We start from the raw sequence: 27,522 nt of genomic DNA on the forward strand, positions 1-27,522 counted from the left end.
CCGCTATAAAATCAGCCATCAATAGGCACTGGCACATACTTGAGCAGGACCCGCAGCTAGCTGAACTCACTGCTCACAGACCCATGGTAGCCTTTAGAAAATGTACCACCCTTAGGGATAATCTGGTTCGGAGTAGGTACTCCTCCCCTCGTGATGGTTGGCTACAGAGAGGGACTCCCAAGGGTAACTTTAAGTGTGGGTCCTGCCGTCATTGCAGCTTTAATAGTCAGGCCAAGTACGTTACTTTTGGAGGCGTCACTCAAAGGGTTAACACTTTCATCTCCTGCAGATCTACTTTCGTTGTCTATGTAGTTTCCTGCCCCTGTCAACGATATTACATCGGGAAAATGGTCAGGAGCCTTTTTACCAGATTCAGGGAGCATAAGAGATCCATAATTACAGGCAACGGTTGCCCCCGTCTGATCGAGCATATTAGACAGCAACATAATGGGGACCCCGATGTTCTGAAATTTGCAGGCATAGAGAGGGTAGAATGTGGCCCCGAGGGCGGGGACCGCGCTCTCAATCTTCTACGTCGTGAGAGTAGGTGCATCATGAAATTCTGGGCCATGGGTGCTTTAGGACTCAATGACCGCAACGATATGAAGGTTTTTCTTTGAGTTTACCCGGAATAGTTATTTCTTCACCATGTTACTTACTAATATAGTATTGTGTCTCCTTTTAAGTGTATGTTTTTAACAGGTAGCACGGTCTAGATACTGACCCCTCACCCACCTACACGCCATCTTATTTTGCTGTTATACCGGATCCCCGTTTACCTGTACAGCTAGTACCGCCCAATATTGGAGCGGTATAGAATTTATGTCTGGATTTAGGAATCCAGTAACAGCAGAATACGTTTTATTTGATTGTTTATTGTTACTATGACGACGAAGGCGCGCTTCCTCCCCTTTATATCCGGTGAGGTGCGCGCATGCGTCGTCACTGCCTTGAGAAAGCGCCGGCTGACGCGAAACGGCCCGTTGGCTTTGCGGCACTGCGTGCCCCCCTTGTGTACCCTCCATATGAACTATGAATAAAGAAGATTGCTTTCACGAATGGTGAGTGCCACTCCATCTCTTTACCTATTGTGTATTGTGTGCTGGTTTTCTTTCGGGAGTCAGAGCACAACCGCTGTGATACAGCGACAATCTCCGTACATACCCATCCACCGTTCCTACCGACTGATAAGGATCCGTTATTGTGCTGGCTGTGCACGTAGTGCTTTCTTTTCTCTCTGCATATGTGACTTATGGAACTACTGTTAGCCTTCCACGGCTTGGACAGCCTTTGAAAGTTTCCTCCCGTGCCGAGGCCAGGCTTGTCCGAAGAGTCAAGGCTAACCCAAGGACAACAAGGAAGGAGCTCCGGGAAGATCTCATGGCAGTGGGGACATTGGTTTCAGTCAATACCATAAGTAATGTACTCCACCACAATGGTCTCCGTTCCAGACGAGCACGTAAGGTACCTTTACTTTCAAAGCGTCATGTCAAGGCTCGTTTACAGTTCGCTCATGATCACTTGAGACAGACTGGTTCAAGGTTCTCTGGTCTGATTAGACCAAGATCGAGATCTTTGGTGCCAACCACACACGTGACGTTTGGAGACTGGATGGCACTGCATACGACCCCAAGAATACCATCCCTACAGTCAAGCATGGTGGTGGCAGCATCATGCTGTGGGGCTGCTTCTCAGCCAAGGGGCCTGGCCATCTGGTCCTCATCCATGGGAAGATGGATAGCACAGCCTACTTGGAGATTTTGGCCAAGAACCTCCGCTCCTCCATCAAGGATCTTAAGATGCGTCGTCATTTCATCTTCCAACAAGACAACGACCCAAAGCACACAGCCAAAAAAAACAAGGCCTGGTTCAAAAGGGAAAAAATCAAGGTGTTGCAGTGGCCTAGTCAGTCTCCTGACCTTAACCCAATTGAAAACTTGTGGAAGGAGCTCAAGATTAAAGTCCACATGAGACACCCAAAGAACCTAGATAACTAGGAGAAGATCTGAATGGGCCAAGATAACTCCAGAGACCTGTGCCGGCCTGATCAGGTCTTATAAAAGATGATTATTAGCTGTAATTGCAAACAAGGGTTATTACAGAAAAACCTAGGGGTTGAATAATAATTGACCCACACTTTTATGTTTAAAATTTATTAAAATATAACTAAGCAACATAACTTTTTGGTTTGTAAGATTTATGCATCTGTTAATAAATCCTGCTCTTGTTGAAGTTTGAAGGCTCTAACTTATTTGCTTCTTATCAAACCTGCTAAATCTGCAGGGGGTTGAATACTACTTGTAGGCACTGTACAGTTTCGACTTACATACAAATTCAACTTAAGAACAAACCTCCAGAACCTATCTTGTACGTAACCCGGGGACTGCCTGTATATATATATGTCCTACCAATATCCCTTAGGCCTGCATCACACAACGCATTTTGGTGGTTTTTAATTGGCTTCCATGGTAAAATACTGTGTTTTTTCCCTGTCTCTTCTAATTCTATAAGGCATTTAAGAGAAGATAATGATATTAGTTGGTGTTCTTCCCTACACCATGCCACACTCCGCCCATGCCCTGTGCAGACGTTGCATATGACAGTGTACATATTATATCACACACTAGTGTACATTGTAAAATAAGTGCAAAATGAGCACAGAATGCAACAGGGTTTTGTTTCTTATCTGGAAATGACCTTGTAACCAGATACAACAGAATGATGTCCTTGGGCCTCTATTTGGTTCAGCGGGTCAGGGAGTCAGGACCAGATTTCAGGCAGAGCTTTGTGTGTGGACTAGAGATTAGCGAGCATACTCGTCCGAGCTTGATGCTCGTTGCTCGGACGAGTATTTTGCCTGCTCGAGAACGAGCTTTCTAAGGATCATTTAAGTGAAGAACACATTGCAGATGTTTCCATACATCTGCTAACTTATCAGAAGACATTAGTGCAGAAAGGTGTTCTTCACAATAGTATGTGAAGAACAATATGTGTGAAGAACACATTGCAGATGTTTAACACGGGTCATTCTCCTTTTTGAAGTTCCACAAATATTCCATTAAATAAAAAAAAACAAGAAACAGGACTGACTTCCTTATTTCTCAATAAAATGACACATTTTATTGCAGAGCCTTGGTCCCTTTGAAAAATGCTCGAGTCTCCCATTGACTTCAATAGGGTTCCTTATTCGATACGAGCACTCGAGCATCGGGAAAAGTTCGACTTGAGTAACGAGCACCCGAGCATTTTAGTGCTCGCTCATCTCTAGTGTGGACAATCGGCTGCAGATTCCAATAGTTTTACCATGTACATCCTCTAATGTCCACAGTGAACCTGCGTGTGTTAGGCAGCCTGAACAGGAAAGTTCTCAGCCCACGGTGCAGTGTATGGGAGTCCTTGCATCATAAAGAAATATGATGCAAGGAGTTCCTGTCTGTCAAACTGCTGCTCTAACACCCCCTGTCTGCTGGCAGTCAGGGACACCTTGCATAATATATCACTATGATGCAGGGACTCCCATCCACTTACTGATGATCTGATGCTCTTCAGGAGGATGGGGGCATCTGTTTTTACCCCAGATGGAGGCAGGGCTTCTTTTATTAACTACTTTAATATAAGGGTAATGGCTTAGTTGCACTTTAAGAAATGACACACATTGTAGAGACCTCCATGGAAACACCGGATCGATTCACCTTTTTATTTTTCACACATTGTCAATGTACATTATTTGTACAATAATTCTATGAAAAGATTGATCATTAAAGCATTGAACTTAAAATGTGGAAGGAAAAGGATGAAAGAAATTTGGAGAGCGATAATTTAAATCATTAATTTCTAACAACCTAAAAATACCAGCACAAAAACAGAATAGATTCCTAAACACCAGCACAACACGTGGCTGTACGAGTGTATCTAGGCTATAAGTACATTCACACATCCACCTATTACTATGGAAGGTATAGGGTAGGTAAACAAATCCCACTTAACGCTGGTATATCCAATACTGTGTAATCTCTCTGTAATATTCCCTGACAGGTGAGGCGATAGTGATATCATAAGGCATCCAATATAGATCAATGTACGGGCACTGTGCCATCAGAAATGTACAATGACAGATGGAAAGGAAATCCCCATGAGATTGGCACCTTATTAGGTTAATATTGTCCCTATGATGGATGAGCACTGACCCGAATCCCAGATGATGTGCTGAGGAGTAGTAGATTGGAGCCTTGGTCCAGAAGAAACCCTGTGGTGACTCCACTCTTATTGTTCCATATGACTGTTTGTACTCTGTAATGTAATATTATACTTATATGTGTCCCCTATGATTTGTAAAGCGCTACGGAATATGATGGCGCTAATATGGTCCCTCTGAGGAGTTAAAAAGTAACATCTTAAAGGGAATTTATGGGAATAATAAAAAAAAATATGTGCTGGGCGCTTGCCCTGATTTGTGCGTAAAAGGAGCTAATTTCGCCTATGAAGGTATAATTGTAGAGAAATGTGAGAAAGCTGTCCTACATTCCATGGGTTTCCTCTGGCGAGAAGGTGGGGGTTGGGCAAAATTAAGAAGGTCCTTAAAGGGGTTATCTAGGCTAAAAATATTGATAATGCACCCAAAGAATATTGTTCCCACACTTAACCCCCCATATCCCACATATCAGCTGTTAAATTCAGAATAAAACAGGAAGTAGTTGGCTCTGTTCTCCATGACCCTTGACCCCATCCCTAGTCCCACCATAACTCTGCTCCTGCTTGACCCCATCATCAGGAAATGTAAGTAGCATGTGTTTCTATAAAGGGTCTGTGTACATTATATAGAGATGGAAATTGTAAAGGAGAGCAAAGGTCAATCAACCATCAAAATCCATCATGATAAACCAAGGCACTTACTCATAAACCCAGACACCGTGACTGTGGTAACATTCCTATATTTGTTATCCATGGCCTCCACCCTTCTAAAAACAACTATTACAATTATGCTAATAAGACAGTAGGAGCCCTTCTGTGGTTTAGCTTCACAGACTGATGTACTGTGCAGTAATGGGTAAGTTCTGAGGGAGCAGGGGTAAGGAGGAAAGTAATTCTAAACAATGTAACAGGAAAACTTGATCTTTAGAAGGAAGGAGGTCATGAATAAGAAATATAAGAAGATTACCACAGTCACACTGCCTGGATCTATGAGTAAGTGTCCCTGGTTCATCATGATGGATTTTGATGGTAAAAGGAGTCAATTCTCACAAAGAGCTATAAGAACTGTGCTCCCAATCACACTCAGCTCCATGGAATAGCAGGTTCTCTACACATATGATATGTGTATGATTATGTGTAGGAAGGCTTCAGTAATAGGACCACACCCTGGATTAATATAAAGATATGTTCTTTGTGCTTAACTTCCTAGGCTAGGAACTATTTTTCATTCATCCTCTTTTTGTGCGAACAGACAGACATTTTTTGGCAATACATGAGGATATGAGACATAAAAAAAAAATAAAACCATTTCAGAACACGTTTTATATATACAAATAACATATATAAAAAAAATAATTGTTTGTAGAATATATTCAAATAATTTAACAGGATACAGAAGGTTAGGAGGCCTCGTCCCCCTCCTCGTCATCTTGCTTTATGACTGGATTTCCTGAAAATATAAGAATGGAAATGGAATTAGATTGCTGGGATTAGCATCGCCCTACCACCTAGTGGGAAATGGGAGGACATAACAAACAAGTGGTGTGATGTAGACATATATTGGTATGCACATACAAGTATACATAACCCTCCCCAAATAATGTATACACAATAGTGTTAGAAATAGCTGAACACAGTAATAAAGTATGCTGGAGATACCTGAGCACTGTGCTGAGCAATCTCTGACCGCTCCACTAGTATTGAACAGGACATATGTTTGTCCTGAGGCCACCCATTAGTGGGAAGAGGATCCCTGTTCTCTGGATTGTCATACGTCCCCCTCTTGTAATCAGTGGAGATCCCCAGCATTTGGACCCTCAGCGATATTTAAAGGAAACCAGATTCAGGGTTTGGACATGACGCCAACATGACACGTTATTACACCCCAGCTTTACTGTACATGTGCTGTGGAGGAACCCTAGGTATCCCAACTAAAGGTACATCACTAAACTGTCCATGTGCACCCCATGAAGCAATGTCAAAAGTGAATTCAACTCTTAGTACGTAACAATTCTTTTTCTACAAGAACCCCAGGCATGGACAGAGCTAGGACAGGTAAGTTTAGGTAAGGAACCCTTTAATGGAAATCTACCATCAAAATCCATCACAATAAGCCAGGGACACTAACTAATAGATCCAGGCACCTTGACTGTGTTAATCTTCTTATATATGTTATCCAACTATCAATTATGCTAATGAAACAGAAGGGTTCTGGAGGGATATTACCAGGACATCTCCGTGCTGTAGCTTCACAGGCTGTTACACTGTCTCCTCTCCCTTATCACCTCTGTAACAGCCTGAGAATCTGTAGCAGGAAGTGACTCCGGTAACGCCCCTAAGAGCCCTTTGGGTTAATTAGCATAATTATAAAAGTTAATGTTAGAAGGAAGGAGGCCATGGATAACAAATATAAGAATATTACCACAGTCATGGTGCTTGGATGTATGAGTAAGTGTCCCTGGTGTATCATGATGGATTTTGATTTGTAAATTCCCATTAGGTAGCTGATAAAAACCAGAAATTAAGCCTAGTGACACTCACCATCCAGTTTTTTCAGCTTAGGAAGACGTTTTGTTGCCTCTTCTACCCAGTTTCCCTCTAGTGTGTGTTTTTCCTCCAATGGATTCCCAACAAACACAAGATCCTCCAAACACGGCAGATCAGCCAGCTTCCCAAATTCCGCTAAAAACAACAGAAATATATGGGATATTATTAACATTTCAGCATATTTTCTAGATTATAGATTACAAATATAGTGTTCTTCCTTGTCGAAATTTTTCATCAGTAAAGCTACATAAATTGCTATTGGTTGCAATATCTATGGAAGACTATTAGTTCAAAGCAAGACCCCGGGAGTCAACCATCTCCATGGTAAGAGAGTCAGATGGTGCCTACCCCAATCTTTCACTGTGTTGTTGGACATGTAGAGAACTTTCAACTTCTTCATGACATGGATCCCTCTCAACTTCTCAATTAAATTGTAAGAGATCCACAGTTCTTCTAGAGTTTCTCCAACAGCTTCCTAAAACAGAGAAGTAGGTTACTACATACTACAGAAGGTCATCTAAACACCTACTAAAATATAAAGCAAAGGTGTGAGCGAAATACAGAAGAAAATCTTTAAAGAAAATCCAAAATCCAGTCTGATAAACCAGGGACACTTATTCATAGATCCAGGCACCGTGACTGTGGTAATCTTCTTATATTTGTTAATGCTTCTAAAATCAACTTTTAAAATTATGCTTATGAGTCAAAAAAGCTACCCTAGCCCTTCTATAATCTGGCTTTAAAGACTGTTACACTGTCTCACCCTTCCCCCTGCTCCATCAGCAATGAAATTACAGCAAGAAGTGCTCATTGCACAAATGCTGATGAAAAATGGGGAGGGTGAGACAGTGTAACAGTCTGTAAAGCCATATCATGGAGGTGCTAGGGTAGCCCTTCAGGCTTAGCATTATTAATGAGCAAAATTAATAAGTTGAATTTGAATGGAAGGAGGCCATGGCTAAGGAATATAAGAAGATTACCATAGTCATGGTGCCTGGATCTATGAGTAATGTCCCTGGTTTATCAGGATGGATTTTGATGGTAGATTTCCTTTAAACTTAGGATATGAAAAAGCACTCACCAATCCATTCAAATTCTTTATGTTATTTCTTCCCAGTGATAATATTCGGAGGTTTTCTGAAACAAAGCAATGACATTTATGGCTTTAGTTATATTTTATACTACTTATACATCTTTTCAATTACCGTACATATAAAGCAGGATAGAGGTGAAATAACCAGTTATTGCCATGGAGGCTACAGAAAGAATATTTGTATGAAGTCTCCCCTAGTATAAGTGCCAGCTTTATGCAGGACACTACAATCTGCTAGACTGGTATTGTTAGAGTGGTCTGTATGGTCTGTAATATCGACTTTATTTGCAGCAAAGTAAAGGGAAAGTCAAATTTCTTTGCATGCCCCCAAAAATGGTCAATAATGGTTAATAACACCCCCCGTACTGATCAGATTGAATGGGAGACCAGCTGTAGTTCTGGGTATCTGCCACTACACACAGAATGGAGCTCTGTTCTCGTTTTGTCAGGAACAGCCCAAGTATGGATTCTATAGAAAGGTTATTAATATCTTTAAGTCAGAAAACACTTTAAAGGGGTGTTCAGCAAATGAATGTTGTTGTTTGTATTATCAAAAAATATACAATTTTCTTATATACTTTCTGTATCAATTCCTCACAATTTTTTTTAGATCTCTGCTTGCTGTCATTCTATAGAAAGCTTCTCTGTTTACTTCCAGTGAACAGAACTCTGACCATGGTCACACAGGTGCACGGCTCGTTAGTATCACATAGATTAATCTGAGGTGTGTGATATAACGAGCCGTGCACCTGTGTGACCGTGGTCAGATTTCTGTCCAATGGAAATAAACATTGAAATTTACAGAAAGACAGCAAGCAGAGATCTAGAAAACAGAAGGAATTGATATAGAAGGTATATTACACATTGTATAACTTTTCATTATTCAAACAATAATGTTTATTTGCTGAAATGGGAACACCCCTTTAAGGGTACGGTCACAGGTTTCCAGGCACATCGCTAGCGCAGGGGCCGTGCCTCAACCCGTTCTCATTAGTGTTTCCAGTGAAATGCATGCTATTACTTACTGATCGTATGCGTTTCACTGCAGACACAAATGGGTTTGGGCCAAAGCCCCCTGCGGTAGAGTACTGTATTTTTCAGACTATAAGGAATACATAAGTCTAGTGCGCCTTATATATGAACCGTACTTACAGACAACAGCTGCCTTGAACTGTGCACAGGTCTGCCACCTGCTGGTCATTCATTCTTATAATCAGGTGCGCCTTATAGTCCAGTGCGCCTTATATATGAACCGTACTTACAGACAACAGCTGTCTTGAACTGTGCACAGGTCTGCCACCTGCTGGTCATTCATTCTTATAATCAGGTGCGCCTTATAGTCCAGTGCGCCTTATATATGAACCGTACTTACAGACAACAGCTGCCCGGAACTGTGCACAGGTCTGCCACCTGCTGGTCATTCATTCTTATAATCAGGTGCGCCTTATAATCCAGTGCACCTTATATATGAACCGTACTTACAGACAACAGCTGCCTTGAACTGTGCACAGGTCTGCCACCTGCTGGTCATTCATTCTTATAATCAGGTGCGCCTTATAATCCAGTGCGCCTTATATATGAACCGTACTTACAGACAACAGCTGCCCGGAACTGTGCACAGGTCTGCCAACTGCTGGTCATTCATTCTTATAATCAGCTGCGCATTATACATGAACCAAGACGTTTTAGAAGGCATTTATTGATGGTGCGCCTTATAAAAAAATAAGGTAGTTTGTTGGAAACAGCAGGGACCAAGTGTAAATACATGTCAAAGCAGGTAACAGCTCTGCTGATTCATAGATAAATCTGTTACGTAAAAGACTCCAGTGATGTTCAGCTTTTTTCCGTTACATGTAATGCAACCTCTATACAGGCTCAGACTGGCCACACACATTACACAGCATTTGACCCACAGCCGTTCCTACCAGATTCATACACATGCACCCTCAGCCCCCGGCACCATGCCTGAGAACAATAGTATTGGACGTTTTGCTATCCAGCAGCCCAATGTTTCTGTTCCCTTACATCTGCAATGATATGAAACTGGGAGTCTCCCCTACCTGTTACCGCTCATCACACCATGGGGGGGGGGGGGGGGGGGGGGTCGAATTTATCATAAGTCTCTTAGAGCAAAACTGTTCTAGTTCCCCATGGCAACCAATCAGAGCTCATCTATCATTTTCCCACAGCATCTTATAAAATTAAAGCTGAGCTCTTATTGGTTTTAATGGACAACTAGAACAGTTTTACCTCGGTGATCCCGACAGGACCGGGTAAGTAAATGTGCCCCAATGTTAATGTGCGTGAGGGATTAGATGGTAAAGTGGCCACAATAAATTTGCTGATCTCAGCTGTGTGGCCATGATCCCGCCACCTTCTACGTGTGAATACTGTCCTATCCTTTTGTATTGAACTCCTTTCCAGGCCGCTGCTCTACAAATACACAGACCTTCAGACATCCTATTTTTCTCGACAAGTAAAGTTCCTGCCAATTTTTCTAATTCTGTGCCTAACAAAGAACAAAGTACAGTACGAATAGAAGCCATTATCCGCACAACAAGGAGGCGATCAATAATGGTGCAGACATCTCTTCCTTTATGGCTTTGTCTTATCGCTTTTATGTCTAGAACAGATTATTTCCCATGTGTTTGAGTTTTTGTTAAATACTTATTCTCACTACTGTATGGGATATACAGTAAACTATGGGGTTTAGAATTTAATTAGACAATGTATTTTCTTTAAATTGACTAACAACGATTTTTATCATCTCATCTCAAGTTTTATGAGATCCAAGATATTTATAGTTTTACATTTCTCTGTAAGGGTTTTAAGTTGGTTTCATAGTCTTAATGTTCCATGTGTTTTTGGCTTCTACTAAATATGTTCTACAGGATGGGATTACTAAAATGTTGCCTCTTAGCTAGCTTGTGAGGCAGGCCCCTACACTGTACTGACGAGATGCAAAAACATTAAAACAGCAATGCCTGTTCTGCTTGGAATAGATATACTGGTTTGGCTTTACACCTGCATCATGTCATTAGTTTTCCTGAAAATTATGTTTTAAGGTAAGGAGGCTGCCTTACTAGGTAGCAAAGAGGCAATGGTATCCCATCCTGGAAAGCACATTTACATATTTCCCAGAATCCCTGAGTGGAGCATCAATCAATGCAAGTCTCCAGACGCCTGCAAAGCGGCCTTTAAGGAAATCCACCATTTGATTTCATGCATCAGAATATGTCATCAATGTATTGTCCCTGACAGGCAGAAGTAATCAAATGCTGCACCATCCCCCAGCTGCTGTATATGAGTCATCCAGCTCAGGTTGATCAGTCCTGTCTGGACAGTTCAGACAGCTCTTTTATGTACGGCACCCAGCTTTCTCAAGGTCCTGAATTTTATAATTGTTTTTTGAGATTAAACAAGATATGTTTCAGAATCAGGGTAGCTACAGCATTCTCAAGGTATGTTTGATTCAAAATGCATAAAAACAAATGATGTTTCCTTTAACCCTTTCACGACCTGTGACGAAATAGCACATCACGGGTCAGCTGCGGGTGCATGGAGAGGGCTCACATCTTAATGTTTGTATGTTTGTTTATTTTTGTGTGTTCTAGTGAAAGGGGGTGACTTAAACTTTTAGGTTTTTAAAAACGTTTTAAATAAATTTTTTACTAAACCCCCTAGGTTACTTTAACCCTAGGGATTCTGATAACGTATACAATATACTGCAATACTACTGAACTACTGCAGTATATTGTAAAATTACTGGATCCGTAAAAGAACCTGCCAGTACCGATCGCGGGTGTCAGCTGCACAATACAGTTAAAGGAAACCTACCACCACGGATCCGGTGGCAGGTTCCTTTAATACATAGTAGTATAGCTCTTTTTAGGGCTAATTCTTTTGTGGCCCAGAACTTTTGTAAATTTTAATTCCCCCAATATGCAAATTTCCTAAAGAGGTTACTGGAGTGTGGAGGAGCTGAGGTAAACGGCGCGGCTACTCCATGCCCTAGTAGTCTCTTGCGTTCCACCTACCAATGCATATTCAGCGTGCTGGGTTCTACGCATGCACAGTAGCTCCGGCTTCAGAGCCGAGACTGCGCAGCCGGCGGCCTGCTTTCTGCACATGCGCAAAACCCAGCTTGGCAGACGAGTGCCCGCAGTTCCTTGTAGCTGGGCGCTGAAGATGCATTGGTAGGCGTAACGCAAAAGGCTACTGGGGCGTGTAGTAGCCGCTCCGTGTAACCTCAGCTCCGGCTATTCCACACCCCAGTAGCCTCTTTAGGAAATTTGAACTGAGCAGCCTAGAGAGTGATAGGATCTAAAACACCAATAAAACTGAATATATCGTAAAGTAAGGAGTTAAAATGAACTTTATTGTGTTGACATCACTAGGGGATTGAGATGGGAGAATTTTCTTTTGTGGGAAAACCCCTTTAATTGATGTGTTATGTACAGGTATAGTCACATGTTGTTATGGTATTAATTGTTAAAGTCTTCAAAAGGACAACTTTGGCTTCTATTGTAATATATGAATGCTTTAAATATATTCCCAGCAGTATTTCTACCTAAATTTTGTGGTACAGAGAATCTACTGCAAAATCCATACATCATCTGTCCACTGGATAGGACAAAATAGTCTGATTACTTGGGGTTCTGGGATCCCCAGTGTTTACAAGCACAGGGGTCCTTGGTCGCCCTGAATTTGGTGGTGATTAGTTCAATATTTCATCCATCTGTGAAAGAGGCATAGATCTAAACGCCTCCATGTGCACTACCTCTCACTTACACAATATGAATATGAATCAGGGTCACTGGGGTTACAGGGGCTTGATCTCCTACAAACAGATACTTTTTATAGGGTAAACTCTTTAAGCTTCTTCAGTATTTTGACCCAAAAGTAGAGGAATTCAATAATAAATTTGCCAGCAACAACAGTGAGTTGTTCACAAAAATTAACCACTTATCAAATTATTCCTGAATATCTGGGGTAAAGGGAGGGTAGTAACACAGACCTCTGTCCCATTGTGTAGAACTGAATACATTCCCAGCATATACAGAAGAACAGTAAATCTCTATTGAATAGTCTGTTTCCGCATTATTACCATTAAATCCGTAATTTTTAACACTGGATATTTCACTTGCAGTGATACAAGGCAAAGATATTCCGAGAGTTCGGAAGGAAAAGTAAAGCTGCACTTACTCAGTCCGTTCAGATTGGCTATCTTTTCAATGCAGTTGGTGGAAAGTGATAATTTCCTGAGGAAAGAAGCAATAATTAAGTGTTGATTGATATAAAGTGCTACGTGTAGAAGAGCTGTACACAAGGATCATTGCTAGAACATAAGCTCCTATTAGATTGGTAATGCCACCACCGGAAGGCACAGAATACTTGAAGGGGTGGAAGCACTTACTTTCAGTCTATCTAACCTTCCAACCAATGCACCCAATAGCTACTGGGCTACTGTCTGCCCATTCCTTACTATTTATATAAACTGTGATTGTGGGGGTTTCACCAGTGCCTCCCGCATTGCCCTGCACCCAGATTTAACTGTTCCTGGTCATAAGATCTTGGTGATTCTTGTAGCACCTTCAATGGCTTAGATGGTCTTGGACTCCCACCTGTTACATGTTTTATTCTATTGATTGTATCTTTACATCTGGTGAGTTTTACATTTACCCTTGTTTGAAAAAAATCTTTTCGATATATTATATATATATATATATATATATATATATATATATATATATATATATATATATATTGTGTACATGAGAAATAAGACTTCTTGGTCTTTATGTGACTTGTGACAGCCACCTGTCACAGGCCTTGGGGATGAAGATCTGGCCACCTATTTTAAAGATAAAATTGACTAAAGAGGCTTCTTTAGCCCTGCACAATAATAACCCATTGTAGTTACACCCAGTAGTATGGTAAGTATCTGTAATATGGGACTGTAGGTGAATGTTATAGGAGATACAGATGATAGAAAGATTGATGGTAGAAGATAAATATGAAAGATTAAATAGATTTATAGATGCATAAATATAGAGTATATTATATATAGATAACTATAGAGATAGATAGATGTGAGAGATAGATGGATACAGTAGAAGAGAGGTAGAAGATTGATTCACTGATCGATTGATAGATGGATAGATAATAGATAGGTAGATAGAAGATATATAGATAAATAGACAAAAGCTAGATAGATAAATGTTTAGATAGACAGATGTATACATAGTAAATAGACATATCAATAGGAAATAGATTTATATACAGGAGATAGAGGATAAGCATCTTCAACCAGAAATTCAACCAAGGAGTATGAAAGGAGCAATTTATCCTCTGCCCACAAAAGTTCACATGCAGGGGGCCCTGGGCAAATGCCCATTTTGCAGCCCACTAACGCCAGCCCTGCCTACCTTCCCTCCCGTACCTCACTTTGCTTACTCTCTTCTTTTGAGCCAGTCACAGAGAATGAAGTGCTCAGGCTCCTTTCCTTTACTCTCCCCACTACCTGCATCAGTGACCCCATCGCATCCCATCTCGTGAGGTCCCCCTCCTCAACAGTCACTTCTCACCTCACTGAAATCTTCAACCTCTCTTTCTCTCTGGTGTCATTCCCTCTTGTTTCAAGCATGCTGTTGTTACCCCATTACTAAAGAAGCCTTCGCTGGACCCATCCAATGCTACTAACTACAGACCTACAGTTTCTAATTTCCCTTTTATCTCGAAACTCCTTAGATTATTCTCTACCTTAATTGTAACTTTTCACTCACATCTCCAGGATTTCTCCATAGCTGCACCAATTCTCTGAAATGTCCTTCCACAGACTAGTAACCAACCTCCAAAGTTTCAAACGAGCTCTTAAAACCCATCTCTTTGGTCAGGCCTATAACACTCACTAACTGCATAAAACCTCAACTCTCCTGACTACCCCATGCTGTGTCATCCTCTTGTCTTTTATCCGACAAACAGCAGATATCAAGCTCCAGACTTCTCTGCACTCCCACTAGCCTTGGACTCTGTATATAAGATTTTATTCTGTTCCCTAATAAAGAATGGCTGGACCATTATACGAGCTCTTATACCTCTTGTGTAACTGTAAGCTCTTGCGAGCAGGACCCTCACATATATTGTTCCATATGACAGTTTATACTCTGTAATGAAGTATTTTATTTGGATATGTCCCTCATGATTCGTAAAGTGCTACGGAATATGATGGCGCTATATAAATAAAGATTATTATTATTGGTGGAGATGCAGCTGCTGTGACTCCCCATCTGCTCTTTGACTAAAGCAGGGGTAGGGAACCTATGGCTCGGGAGCCATATGTGGCTCTTTCGATGGCTGCATCTGGCTCTCAGACAAATCACTGATTAATAGCAATCACCAGTGTGTACATGTAAGACAAACACAGCGATGATCACTGGATGCAGGCCGGGATGTGTCTACCTATACTCTGGGGGGTCATGTGCTGTGACTACCTTTCTACTAGGGGCATTTGCTGGGGCTAACTATCTACTGGAGGAATGTGCTATGACTACCTATCTACTGGGGAACATGTACTGAGGCTACCTATCTACTGGCGGGCATGTGCTGTGGCTACCTATCTACTGGGGTCAATGTGCTGTGGCTACCTATCTACTGGGGTCATGTGCTGTGGCTACCTATCTACTGGGGTCAATGTGCTGTGGCTACCTATCTACTGGGGTCATATGCTGGGACTACCTATCTACTGGGAGGCATGGGCTGTGGCTACCTATTTACTAGCAGGCATGCAATTCTGCTACCTATCTACTATGGGGCATGTGCCGTGATTACTAATATACTGGGGGGGGGGGGCCCTATGGAACGCCCGCTCTGTGTGTAATAAACTAGAATCTGTTCATGACCTCTTTCTTTCTAAGTCTTTTGACATGCTTGCCATTACGGAAACATGGATCCAGCAGGATGACTCTGCCTCAGTTGCAGCATTGTCTTATGGCGGTTTACACTTTTCGCACGGTTCCAGACCTGAGAATAGGCAGGGAGGTGGGGTAGGCATACTCCTCTCTCCACAATGCACCTTCCAGGTCATTCCTCCTGTACCCTCTCTCACTTTCCCATCTTTTGAGGTCCACACCCTCAGACTTTTCCGCCCATTCTCTCTTCGTGTGGCTGTAGTATACCGTCCTCCTGGCTCACCCTATCAGTTTCTTGACCATTTTGCCTCCTGGCTCTCTCACTTTCTATCCTGTGACATTCCAACCATCATCATGGGAGACTTCAACATCCCTGTTAACACTCCCATTTCCCCTCCGGCCTCTCAGCTCTTAGCACTAACTACTTCTCTCGGTCTTTCACAACTCTGCGATTCCCCCACTCATAGTGAGGGAAACATCCTCGATTTGGTCTTCTCCCAACCATCTTCAATATCTGATTTTACCAATTCCTCCTTTCCACTTTCAGACCATAATCTCCTTTCTTTTACTTTCAATAATCCTTCTCATTCTCAGAAGCCTTCCACCCATCACTCATACCGGAACCCACGTGCAATAGATACTCATAAACTCACAGAAAACTTACAGTCTGCACTGTCCCCCATCTCCTCTTTCACCTGTCCAAACCTGGCTACTAACCACTATAATCACACTGTCAGAAGCGCCCTAGATGAGATGGCACCACTCACTATCCGAAATTTTCAACGCACACGCAGGCAACCTTGGCACACTGAACAAACTCGTTTCCTTCGGCAGTGCTCCAGGATTGCTGAACGTCGGTGGAGAAAATCGCGCACATCTGCAGACTTTCTACACTTCAAATTTATGCTAAAAACTTATAACTCTGCTCTTCACCTTGCTAAACAGGTCTATTTTACTAATCTCATATCCTCTCTCTCTAACAACCCCAAAAGGCTCTTTGATACCCTTCACTCCTTACTAACACCAAAGGTGCAGCCACCTGTCACAGACCTTGGGGCTGAAGATCTGGCCGCCTATTTTAAGAATAAAATTGATTGTATCCGCCAGGAAATAATTGCTCAATCCACTCACCCCTCCAATCCCCTTCCCTCCCATACCTTATCTTGTTCACTCTCTTCCTTTGAGCCAGTCACAGAGGAAGAAGTGTCTAGGCTCCTTTCCTCTGCTCGCCCCACTACCTGCATCAGTGACCCCATCCCCTCACATCTGGTACAGTCTCTCTCCCCAGCAGTCACTTCTCACCTCACAAAAATTTTCAATCTCTCTCTCTCTTCTGGTGTCGTCCCCTCTTCTTTCAAGCATGCGTTTGTTACCCCTTTACTAAAGAAACCTTCACTGGACCCATCCAATGCTACTAACTACCGACCAGTTTCTAACCTCCCTTTCATCTCCAAACTCCTGGAACGCTTGGTCTATTCTCGACTAACCCGCTATCTCTCAGCTAACTCCCTCCTTGACCCCCTGCAATCTGGTTTCCGCTCTATGTATTCCACTGAAACTGCTCTTTCTAAAGTCTCCAATGATCTCCTCACTGCAAAATCCAAAGGTGACTATTCTCTCCTTATTCTCCTGGATCTATCGGCAGCGTTCGATACTGTGGACCACCAGCTCCTCCTTAGGATGCTTCACTCCATTGGCCTAAAGGACACTGCACTCTCTTGGTTTTCTTCCTATCTCTCTGACCGCACTTTCAGTGTCTCCTTTTCTGGATCTTTCTCTTCTCATCTTCCTCTCAGTGTCGGGGTTCCTCAGGGATCAGTCCTAGGCCCTCTCCTCTTCTCTCTCTATACTGCCCCCATTGGACAAACCATCAGCAGATTTGGTTTCCACTATCATCTTTATGCTGATGACACCCAGCTATATACTTCTGCACGTGACATCACCCCTGCCTTAATCCAGAACACTAGTGATTGTCTCTCTGCTGTCTCTAACATCATGTCCTCTCTCTTCTTGAAACTTAATCTTTCTAAGACTGAACTTCTTGTCTTTCCACCATCTACTAACCAAACCACCCCTGACCTCTCCTCCATCTCGGTCTGTGGGATCACTATAGCACCGAGGCAGCAGGCCCGCTGTCTTGGGGTTGTGCTGGACTCTGACCTTTCCTTTTCACCTTATATTCAATCTCTTGCTCGCTCTTGCCGTATGCATCTCAGAAACATCTCCAGAATCCGGCCGTTTCTGACATTTGAAACTTCTAAAATGCTAATTGTTGCACTTATTCACTCTCGACTAGACTACTGTAACTCCCTACTAATCGGTCTTCCACTCTCTAAACTCTCTCCTCTTCAATCTATTCTTAATGCAGCAGCCAGGCTCGTCTTTCAGGCCAAACGCTACACGGATGCCTCCAGTTTGTGCCAATCACTGCACTGGCTACCTGTCTCCTTCCGTATTCACTTTAAAATAATAACCCTCATCCACAAAGCTCTGAATAATGCTGCACCTCCCTACCTCTCTTCTCTCATCTCAGTCTATCGCCCTTCCCGTGCTCTTCGATCTGCCAGTGACAATAGATTAATCTCTACCTTAATTCGAACCTCCCATGCACGTATCCAGGACTTCTCCCGAGTTGCACCAATTCTCTGGAATGCCCTTCCCCAGACTCTGAGACTAATACCCACCCTCCAAAGCTTCAGACATGCTCTTAAAACCCATCTCTTTAGGCAAGCCTATCACACTCGCTAACTGCTTGAAATGTCAACTCTCCCTTTACTAATCCATCCTATCTCCCATCTGTTATCTGGCAAACAACTGATATATACCAAGCTCCAGGCTTCTCTGCAGTCTTTTTCACCTTGGACCCTGTAAATAAGATGGCGGCTGATGGCTGGTTCAAGCAGCAACATCGTTGTTTAGTAAATTATTTATTAAATTATTTTATATTGTTCCCTTATAAAGAATGGCTGGACCATTTTACAACCTCTTGTGTCACCCCCTCATCCTCATAGTCTGTAAGCTCTTGTGAGCAGGGCCATCACTCCTATTGTTCCATATGACTGTTTGTTCTTTGTAATGTAATATAGTTGTATATGTCCCCTATGATTTGTAAAGCGCTACGGAATTTGATGGCGCTATATAAATAAAGATTATTATTATTATTATTTACTGGGGGTTATGTGATGTGGCTACCTATCTACTGGGGTCATGTACTGGGGCTAGCCATCTACTGGGGACATGTACTGGGGCTAGCTATCTACTGGGCGGCATGTGCTGGGCCTACCTAGTTACTGGACCCCATGTGATGTGGCTACCTATCTAGTGAGGGGCATGTGCTTTGGCTGCCCATTTACTGGGGGCCATGTTCTGCTGTTACCTATCTACTGGAGGGCATGTGCTGTGGCTACCTATCTACTGGTGGGCCATGTACTTGGGCTACCTATCTACTAGAGGGGGAAGTGCTGTGGCTACCTATCTACTGGGGGACATGTGCCGTGGCTACCTATCTACTGGGGGGAATTTGCATATTGTATGGCTCTCACAGAATTACAGTTTAAAATATGTGGTGTTCACGGCTCTCTCAGCCAAAAAGGTTCCTGACCCCTGGACTAAAGTTTCCTCTTAGTCAGTGGAGAAGGAAGTTCTAGTGAGATATATTAAATTTTGCAAAGTGTGTTTAATGGAACTGTGACACTTCATTTTTCAAAACCACTTAGAGAAAATACATCCCTTGTCACCCACTAAAACACAAAAAACAAGCCGGCAAACTAGGTGGTTCAGGATTTTAAATGCAGATGAAGATATCATACATTGGCTGTTTGTTTTCCACAAAGTTGGTAGCTCTAAGGGGAATGATAGATAATTATATAGCAGCAATATTCTTGCCTGTACTCACACAGGAATATTGTGATAAGTTAGAGGGGCAGAATATAATGGAGGTGCTGGAGGACACTTTAGGGCAGGGGTCCCCAAACTACGGCCCGCGGACCGTTTCGATCCGGCCCCCGACGCTTGCCGCGCCAGCGCCGGGCCCCCGCGGCCTTGACAGTCGGGCAGGAGCCTCCGTCCGTCCGGACAGGAAGCTCCTGCCCGTCACTGTAAAGTGCTCGGTGCGGCCGGAAACGGACGCTCGAGCACTATTACTGGAGCGATGTGGCCGGAATACAACCCCAGCGCACATCGCTCTTTGAACTTGGATGCGCGGCCGCGCAATGACGTCATCACGCGGCCGCGGACCCTTTCCTGCCCGGACGCGGCAAAAAGATAGAAGACACGCTGCGTGAGACTTAGGTGAGTACAGGATTTTTATTTTTTGTTAAAAAGGGCAGTAAAAAGATTGTGGTGGCCGGGGGCCAATAGTTAGTTATGAGGGGCAGTATAAGAAATAATGGTGAGGGGCAGTATAGGAAATAATTAATTATATGGGGCAGCATAGGAAATAATTAATTATGAGTGGCAGTATAGGAAATAATTAATGATGGGGGGGGGCAGCATAGGAAATAATTAATTATGAGGGGCAGCATAGGAAATAATTAATGGTGAGGGGCAGCATAGGAAATAATTATTAGGGGCAGTATAGGAAATAAGTAATTATGAGGGGCAGAATAGGAAATAATTAATGGTGGAGGCAGCATAGGAAATAATTAATGGTGGGGGTATAGGAAATAATTAATTATGAGGGGCAGTCTAGTAATTAATGGGGGAGGCATATTCAATAATTAATGGAGATGGGTCCCAGTATATTTAATAATTAATTGTCCCAATATTTAAAATAGTTCACAAGGGGGTGCAGTATATTAAATAATTAATTGAGGGGGGTGCCAGTGTATTACGGATGCGGTCACATGTACTGATATTTATTTTTAAGCTTTAGTCCGGCCCTCCAATGGTCTGAGGGGGACAGTGAACGGCCCCCTATGTAAAAAGTTTGGGGACCCCTGCTTTAGGGGATATGGCAACGGGTGGCCACAGATTGCCTGTGGAGCTATATAAACTGCATAAGGCTCACACCTGCTCTCTTATCTTTGTTTTAGGAAGCCCTAGATGAGGATTGTCTGCCGAGGTCTATGAGGGAAGCTAATATAGTCATGATTCCGAAGCCGGGTAAAGACCTGATTGATACTGATGCATACTGGCCAATATCACTACTCCTTATTGATGATACATTACTGGCTAAGGTGATTGAGGGACACCTCCTCCTGGTGATCTCCACTTTTATCCATCGGATCAGTCAAGCTTGCACCCTGACAGAATTATCTGTGTAGTCCTAGGGGTTGGGCTTTGGTTTGGATGTATTTAAAAAAACATGACTTGTGTTGTCTATGCTGCAGAGTGCTCAGCTCTTGGCCCGCACCTTTGTGCACCTGTACACCTCCTCCCTCCTGCTCCTTCACAGAGGTCATAGTCTGGTGAGCTGACATCAGTGGGAGAGAGACAAGCTGTACAGGAGCACAAAAGTGGGGGCCAAGAGCTGAAGAGTCTGCAGCACAGACAAGACACATGTTGTTTTTTTAAAAATGCATCCAAACCTACAGGACTACACAGGATTCTGTCAGGATGCAAGATAAGTTATGGCACACAACTATATTGTTATGCAAATGAAAATGAGTGGCAAGTATTTTCTTGTTGTACACTCACACAGGGGGATACATTCTCTGGTTTAATTTCTGCCCCTTGAAAGTGGGAGGAGCGAATATCAGCAGAAGCCAGAGATTGGCTGTTTTGGTTGACGTCGATATATGGACAGTTACATCACTGGGGAAACACAGTATACACTTAGCGGAGGCCAGAGATAGATACAATACAATGGCATCTGTCCGCCATAGCTTATTATGGTATATTATCATATACTGCTCTTTCTAGCAGGATAATATAGTGCAGTCTGCTCTGCTTTTTCATCCTGTGCTTCCTGCTGGAAGCGACATATATTGAGCAGTTGGTGGCAAAAAGGATGCATCCTCCTGCCAGTATAAGTCTATGGACATGTTTTAGTTTATCTGGAGTATAAGTTGAACTAGGGTAAAACTCCTTCCTGTAAAAACTGCTGCACAAATGACTTTCATTGTCCTAATGTAACCCTATGCGATGGTAAACCCAAAATTTAGGGGCACTGTGACATGTATAGCTATAATGAAATCAATTATTCCTACTCGCAGTTGACTAGTGTGGATAGGGAGGCATCCATCTTCTCGATGGGTGGGATCTGTGCGTACAGCTTCACTTCTTTGGCTTCTGCTGCTTTCTGACCTGTCTTTTCTTCCTAATGAGGGGACACAGAAAATTATTCAATAATAACAATATTAAACATATAAATCCAGTGACTCCAGGGAATCCAAAGCAATGAGAAACAAGACGATCTTATCCAATATTCAGCAGTCACTCTTTCCATTTAAATGTAACTAAACCAGTTTGCTTCGACACCTACATCATTCTCACCCCATCTGTGTCAGTGGAGCTGTAGATTGGCCTGTATGCCCAATGCACTAAATTGGGTTGTCTCAGAATACTGTTGTTGGAAGGCTGGGCACAGAAGAGGAGAAACTTACCCATTTGGAAAGTGCATCTTTAATAGTTGTTGCTTTAGCCTAGGACAAAGGATATAATAATGTAGAATTAGTAAAGACAAACATTGCTTAGGATGAAGGTTATTTATTCCAATAAACTTGCTCTATGCTTTCCTAGAAACAATGAACTGAACAGACATCCTGAGTTGAGTCCAGCAGTTGTACAGTTGATCCTGTAAATTCTGTGCACACACGGAGTCAGAACAAACTCCTTCGGGCTAACGGTCCTTAGAGGGGTTGGCCACTTTTCGTCATGTTTTTGTGATGTATGTCTTTTCCCTCATCAGCCAGAGATTCCTGACCATAAGATGGCTTCAAATAGAGGGTCATGTGATCTCTATCTACTGGGTTTGTTTCCATAGGCGATGAGCGTTTGGATAGGCGCTTGGACAACTCGGTATTTAATTCCACAGAAAATTTAATTCATGATCTAAAAAGTATTACATGATATAAAAAATATTGAGTAATAAAAATTAAAATAGAAATTGATCTTTCAGGACCTTCATTTTATATTCAAGAATAAGATCGTTAGGCCCATGGACAGACAGAGATCACAGGACCCTTCATCTGGCGGGTGCACGTTCATGTGAATGTACCCTAAAGGAGGTCTCACTACTAGTAAAACTCTTAGGCAAACATCTGGATGGCAGCTATTACTCTGACTCTCCCCATACACATGCACACTTGGCATCAATGTGTAGGAGGAAATAAGTCACTGTCACCTCTGTTAGTGGTTTATCTCTTGTTGGGACAAGTATAATTCTTAATTTGTCATCAGTGGAGAATAAGAGCACATATTTCATTGTTACCTAGTCCTTCTTAAATACGTGGGTTTGGCCAACCATAAATCCTAAGAGGACAGTTCATTAATATCAGATGAATACCTGGGACCTCACTGATCATGGCCGAAAAGGCTGAAGTGCCACTTTCTCATTGGTCGGTCAATGATGTTTTCTTTATTGTAATGTGGTTGTGCCACAGCTTAGTCCCATTCAATTGCCACTATACAATGTATGGCTCTGTCCTTGGTGTGCAGTGAAAAGGCGCATGGTTCTTCTGAATGTGGAGGCTTCATCAAACATTGGATCCATTGCAGTGCCAGGTGTTTCATTTCCACCATCCCCAAGGATTGAGGCATCTACCTGATGTATCTTTTGTCTGTTGGTTTTTTTTAGGTACTAGTCCAATGCTCAGATGGTTAATCCACCCATGAATAAGTTCCAATATCAGGACACATCCCAATACACATATTATAGAGGTCTCATATACCAAGCCATGGCTTGGTATATGAGACCATGATGGTGAGAAGATGATGGTGAGAAGATGTGATGGACACCTCTCTAAGGAACAGTATTGTCAGTAAACCGGTAGGTTAGAGGGTTTAAGGAGAAGACAATGCCAGGGACCTCCATACATTGTGGTAACATATAAGGATGCATCTGCTTTAGTATGGGAGTGTGTTATTCTGTGTCCACTGCTATACACACCAATAAATGTAGCTTGTTTTTGTCTGTGGAAATGAGAAAACCGCCACTGAATTTCCATGATAGACATTACCCCATTACATGTTTTATTTGCGGTTTAGTTTTTCACTTTGCTCCTTCCATAAGCCATAACTTTTTGAATTTTCCTGTTTACAAAGCTGTATGAGGGCCAGGGGTGTAACTTGAGGGTGTGCAGAGGTTGCGGTCACACCAGCACTCCCATATGAGAAGACTATTACTATAAACCAGTGGTGGCGAACCTATGGCACTGGTGCCAGAGGCGGCACTCGGAGCCCTCTCTGTGGGCACTCGGGCCATCGCCCCAGCATGAAGTTCAGCAGACAGGACTCAAAGAATCTTCCTATAGAATCTTCCTACAATGATAGGTGAATTTGCCCTCCTCCATTCAACTGCGTTAGTGTCCTTAGGAGGCTGAATGACTGAAAGTTGTCTAAGAACAAGGAGAAATAAATTACTGCTTAAATTGCTGTGCTGGCACTTTGCAATAAATAAGTGGCTTTTGGTTGAAGTTTGGGCACTCAGGCTCTAAAAGGTTCGCCATCACTGCTATAAACCATACATTATAGTCGGGGGCCTGGCACAGACTTTGCACTGGGGCCCATCAGCTTCTAGTTACGCCACTGATGAGGGCTTGCTATCTGCAGGATAAATTGTACCTTCTAGTGGCGCCATTTAATATACTGTGCCATGTACTATGAAGCTGAAAAAAAATTCCAAATGTGATTATTGTGACGGGCTCTATTTTTATGGCTTTCTTTATGTGCGGTTGAGATGACACCTCTCCTTTATTCTTTGGGTTACAGTATGTCCGCAGAGATAACAAATTCATATAGTTTAGTTATGTCTTAGGACCATGAAAAAAATGTCAAAAAATTTACATTAAAAGAAAAAAATCTTGCATTGCCATATTCTGACACCTGCTGTAACTTTTTCATACTGCAGTTGTATCTGTGTTTGCGTGTTATACCATTTTGAAAACTCGACGAGTGACTTGAATTTTTAGTGTTTTTTTAAAATATTTTTTAAAATATTTTTTTTCAATATTATTTCAGGTCCCCTAGGACAGTGGTACCCAACTTTTTATAAATTTTCTCCATGTACCGATGGGTGGGGGGATGCGGTCTGGTGTCATAGTTACATAGCCAAAAATGTAAATCTCCCTGTGTACCTAGCTTATATTGTCCCATTTCTTAAGGAACCCCCCCCCCTCCCACTTATATTGTCCCCTTTCCTATAGTATGACCCCTCCATAGTCCCCTTTCCTTTAGCTGTCAAAAAAATCCAATACTCACCTTCCCCTTTCCCCTGCAGTCTTCTCTTCCACATTAATGCATGGCTCTATTGTCGGCAGACGCAATGCGATGAAATCATCATGCGCACCTGCAATAGGACAGCGCATCAACGTGGAAATAAAGGGAGGGGGGGTCACAGGACCTGAAAAAGCCAATGAGCCGTCTACTCAAACTTAGGCTACATTCACACGAACGTATGGGGGACGTATATACGGCCGATGTATATATATGTCCTCCATACAGCGCAATGGCCTCACGGCGCCATACAGGAGCGGTACGGTGCAGCACACATGAGGGCACATATAGGACATGTCCTATCTTTCGACGGAATAACGCACCGGGCCCTATGTTACTCTATGGAGAGGGGAGGGGGTGAGCGCCGCTCTCCCCCTCCTCCTCTCCCTGGTGCCGATGTGTACCCGCTATACAGCGTGAGAATGTAGCCTAATGGACAACTCATGAAGTGTTTTCCATAACTAGAAGAATTCAGCCTAAATACTGCTTATTGACTGTGGATTACTGCAGCAGATGTTATACGAGGGACTGTCCCCAGCCCCATAGATTACACAAGGACAATAAACAATACATATGGCTCTGCTATGTTCTGGTTTAGGGAAAGCTATAAAATATATATTATAAATAATCTACCCTGCTGCTACAATACAAGGGTCTTACAAGAACTACAACTCCCAGCATCCCCCTGCCGATACTAGAGCCGTCCCCATCTATCACACAAGCCTTAATATGGTAAGATGCGGCTCCAGGGCTCGTGTTTACATCGTATCCCCGGCACCGCCCGAGCTGTCCCCTCCCGGGCCGCCACTTCCCCTGTTCGGTCCATGAACCCGCACGGAACCGAGAGAACAAAGCTCGGCCGGGACTCACCATGTCTCAGTTGCTAGAGCCGCTCTGCTGGTTGCTAGGAGATGGAGGAGCTGAGCGCGCATGCGCCGCCCTCCACAGCGGAAGTCCTGGAGGAGAACAATGGCCGCCGGAAAATGGAGGAGAGCTTGTTGTGTCCGTCACCAGGGAGATCCCTGCCAGCTCTACAGGGTGAGGGAGGGGGAATGTTCTGTGAGAGAGGGATCACTTGTATTTAAAACAAAAAAAAAGCATTTTTGTGTTGTCCATAACATCCAACTCCAATCTGATTGTAGCCTTACTAAAAATCTCAGCCAATCACACGTGTAATGTTCAATGCTGGGGCTACTCCACGCCCCAGGAGCCCCTAAACAGAATTTGCATATAGATTAAATTATAGTTTCATAAAGTTCTGGGCCACTAAAAAAATGCATTTAGGTATAATAATAATAATAATTCTTTATTTATATAGCACCTACAGATTAAGCAGTGCTGTACCAAGCATGTCAAATGGGTCCCTGTCCCCAATGGGGCTCACAATCTAATCAACCTACCAGTATGCAGGAGGAAACCCACGCAAACACGAAGAGAACATACAAACTCTTTGCAGATGATGACCTGGGTGGGAATAGAACCCAGGAGCCAGCCCTGCAAGGCTGTAGTGCTACCCACTCAGCCACCGTGCTGCCCATATAATACATTAACAGAACCTGCCACCGGATCTACCTTATTATCCAGATACATTATGGTAGATCCTTTAAAAGTATGGAAAAGTAGAAAACTATAAAAGAGATGTAATGTATGTAGACTGGTATAAAGCATACAGCCTATAGACAACTGCATGACGATCTCCTCACACACCAAGCACAGCACAACCATAGCTATCTAACATTTTTGTGCTGCCTTTTCATCTTTATTATCTAATATTACCTACATCCAGGGCCTGCTCCAGTTTTCAGTAGGCCACTGGGCGACAGAGCCTCAGTGGGCCCCCTTGCAATGAACTCAGCTGGTGGAATTAAAAATTCAGAAACTAAAATAGTCCCCTGTTCCCTAAAATATTCCTTAGTCTATCATCCCAAAGAGCCGCTTCATTGGTTCTTTTATATTAAGCCCAACATAAACTGAGATTGGGCCATGTGGGCCCCTCCAGCAGCTCTGGGCCCATGCACTTGCCCAGGTATGCCAGGTGCGGTCTCCGGCCCTACCTACACCCCTCAAGGGTGCATTCACACGTGAACACATGCATTTCAAAGCACAATGGATCAGCTGAAGAGAGATTTGCCGATTTAAATGGCTGTTAACACATGGATTTACCGTTGCGTTTTGTAAACGCAGATGTTAACAGCCATTTAATTAGGCAAATCTGTCTTTAGCTGAAACATTGCATTTTGAAACGCATGCGTTAGATGCCACATGTCAATGCACCCCAAGGGAATGAGACCTCCTCTATAAAACACATAATCGTTAGCAAGTTTTCCTCCTGGTATAAAGAGTGGGTGTGTACAATGGAACAGTGGATGATTCTGTACTTGTTCTGTAAGACAAGCTTGCATTTTA

The 27,522-nt window shown here is 42.9% G+C and overlaps 1 protein-coding gene across 2 annotated transcripts; it reads right to left on the reverse strand.

Annotated features, from left to right (window-relative positions):
• Positions 1 to 3,668: 3,668 nt before the first annotated feature.
• Positions 3,669 to 26,115, reverse strand: DNAL1 (dynein axonemal light chain 1). 2 transcript variants are annotated; one of them, XM_072115664.1, is made up of 9 exons: positions 25,987 to 26,115; positions 22,287 to 22,325; positions 21,891 to 22,000; positions 13,037 to 13,092; positions 10,281 to 10,340; positions 7,820 to 7,875; positions 7,087 to 7,213; positions 6,733 to 6,873; positions 3,669 to 5,641 (listed from the first exon to the last, which is right to left on the reverse strand). In XM_072115664.1, exons 1-9 carry the CDS (start codon positions 25,987 to 25,989, stop codon positions 5,592 to 5,594), a joined length of 642 nt encoding a protein of 213 aa, XP_071971765.1. In that variant the 5' UTR covers positions 25,990 to 26,115; the 3' UTR covers positions 3,669 to 5,591. The 2 variants fall into 2 exon arrangements, with proteins under 2 accessions (XP_071971765.1, XP_071971766.1); XM_072115665.1 differs by lacking the exon at positions 10,281 to 10,340 and having other exon boundaries at positions 25,987 to 26,106.
• Between the last annotated feature and the right edge of the window lie 1,407 nt (positions 26,116 to 27,522).

This window comes from Engystomops pustulosus, chromosome 7, assembly GCF_040894005.1.
Source record: "Engystomops pustulosus chromosome 7, aEngPut4.maternal, whole genome shotgun sequence".
Lineage (NCBI taxonomy): Eukaryota > Metazoa > Chordata > Amphibia > Anura > Leptodactylidae > Engystomops > Engystomops pustulosus.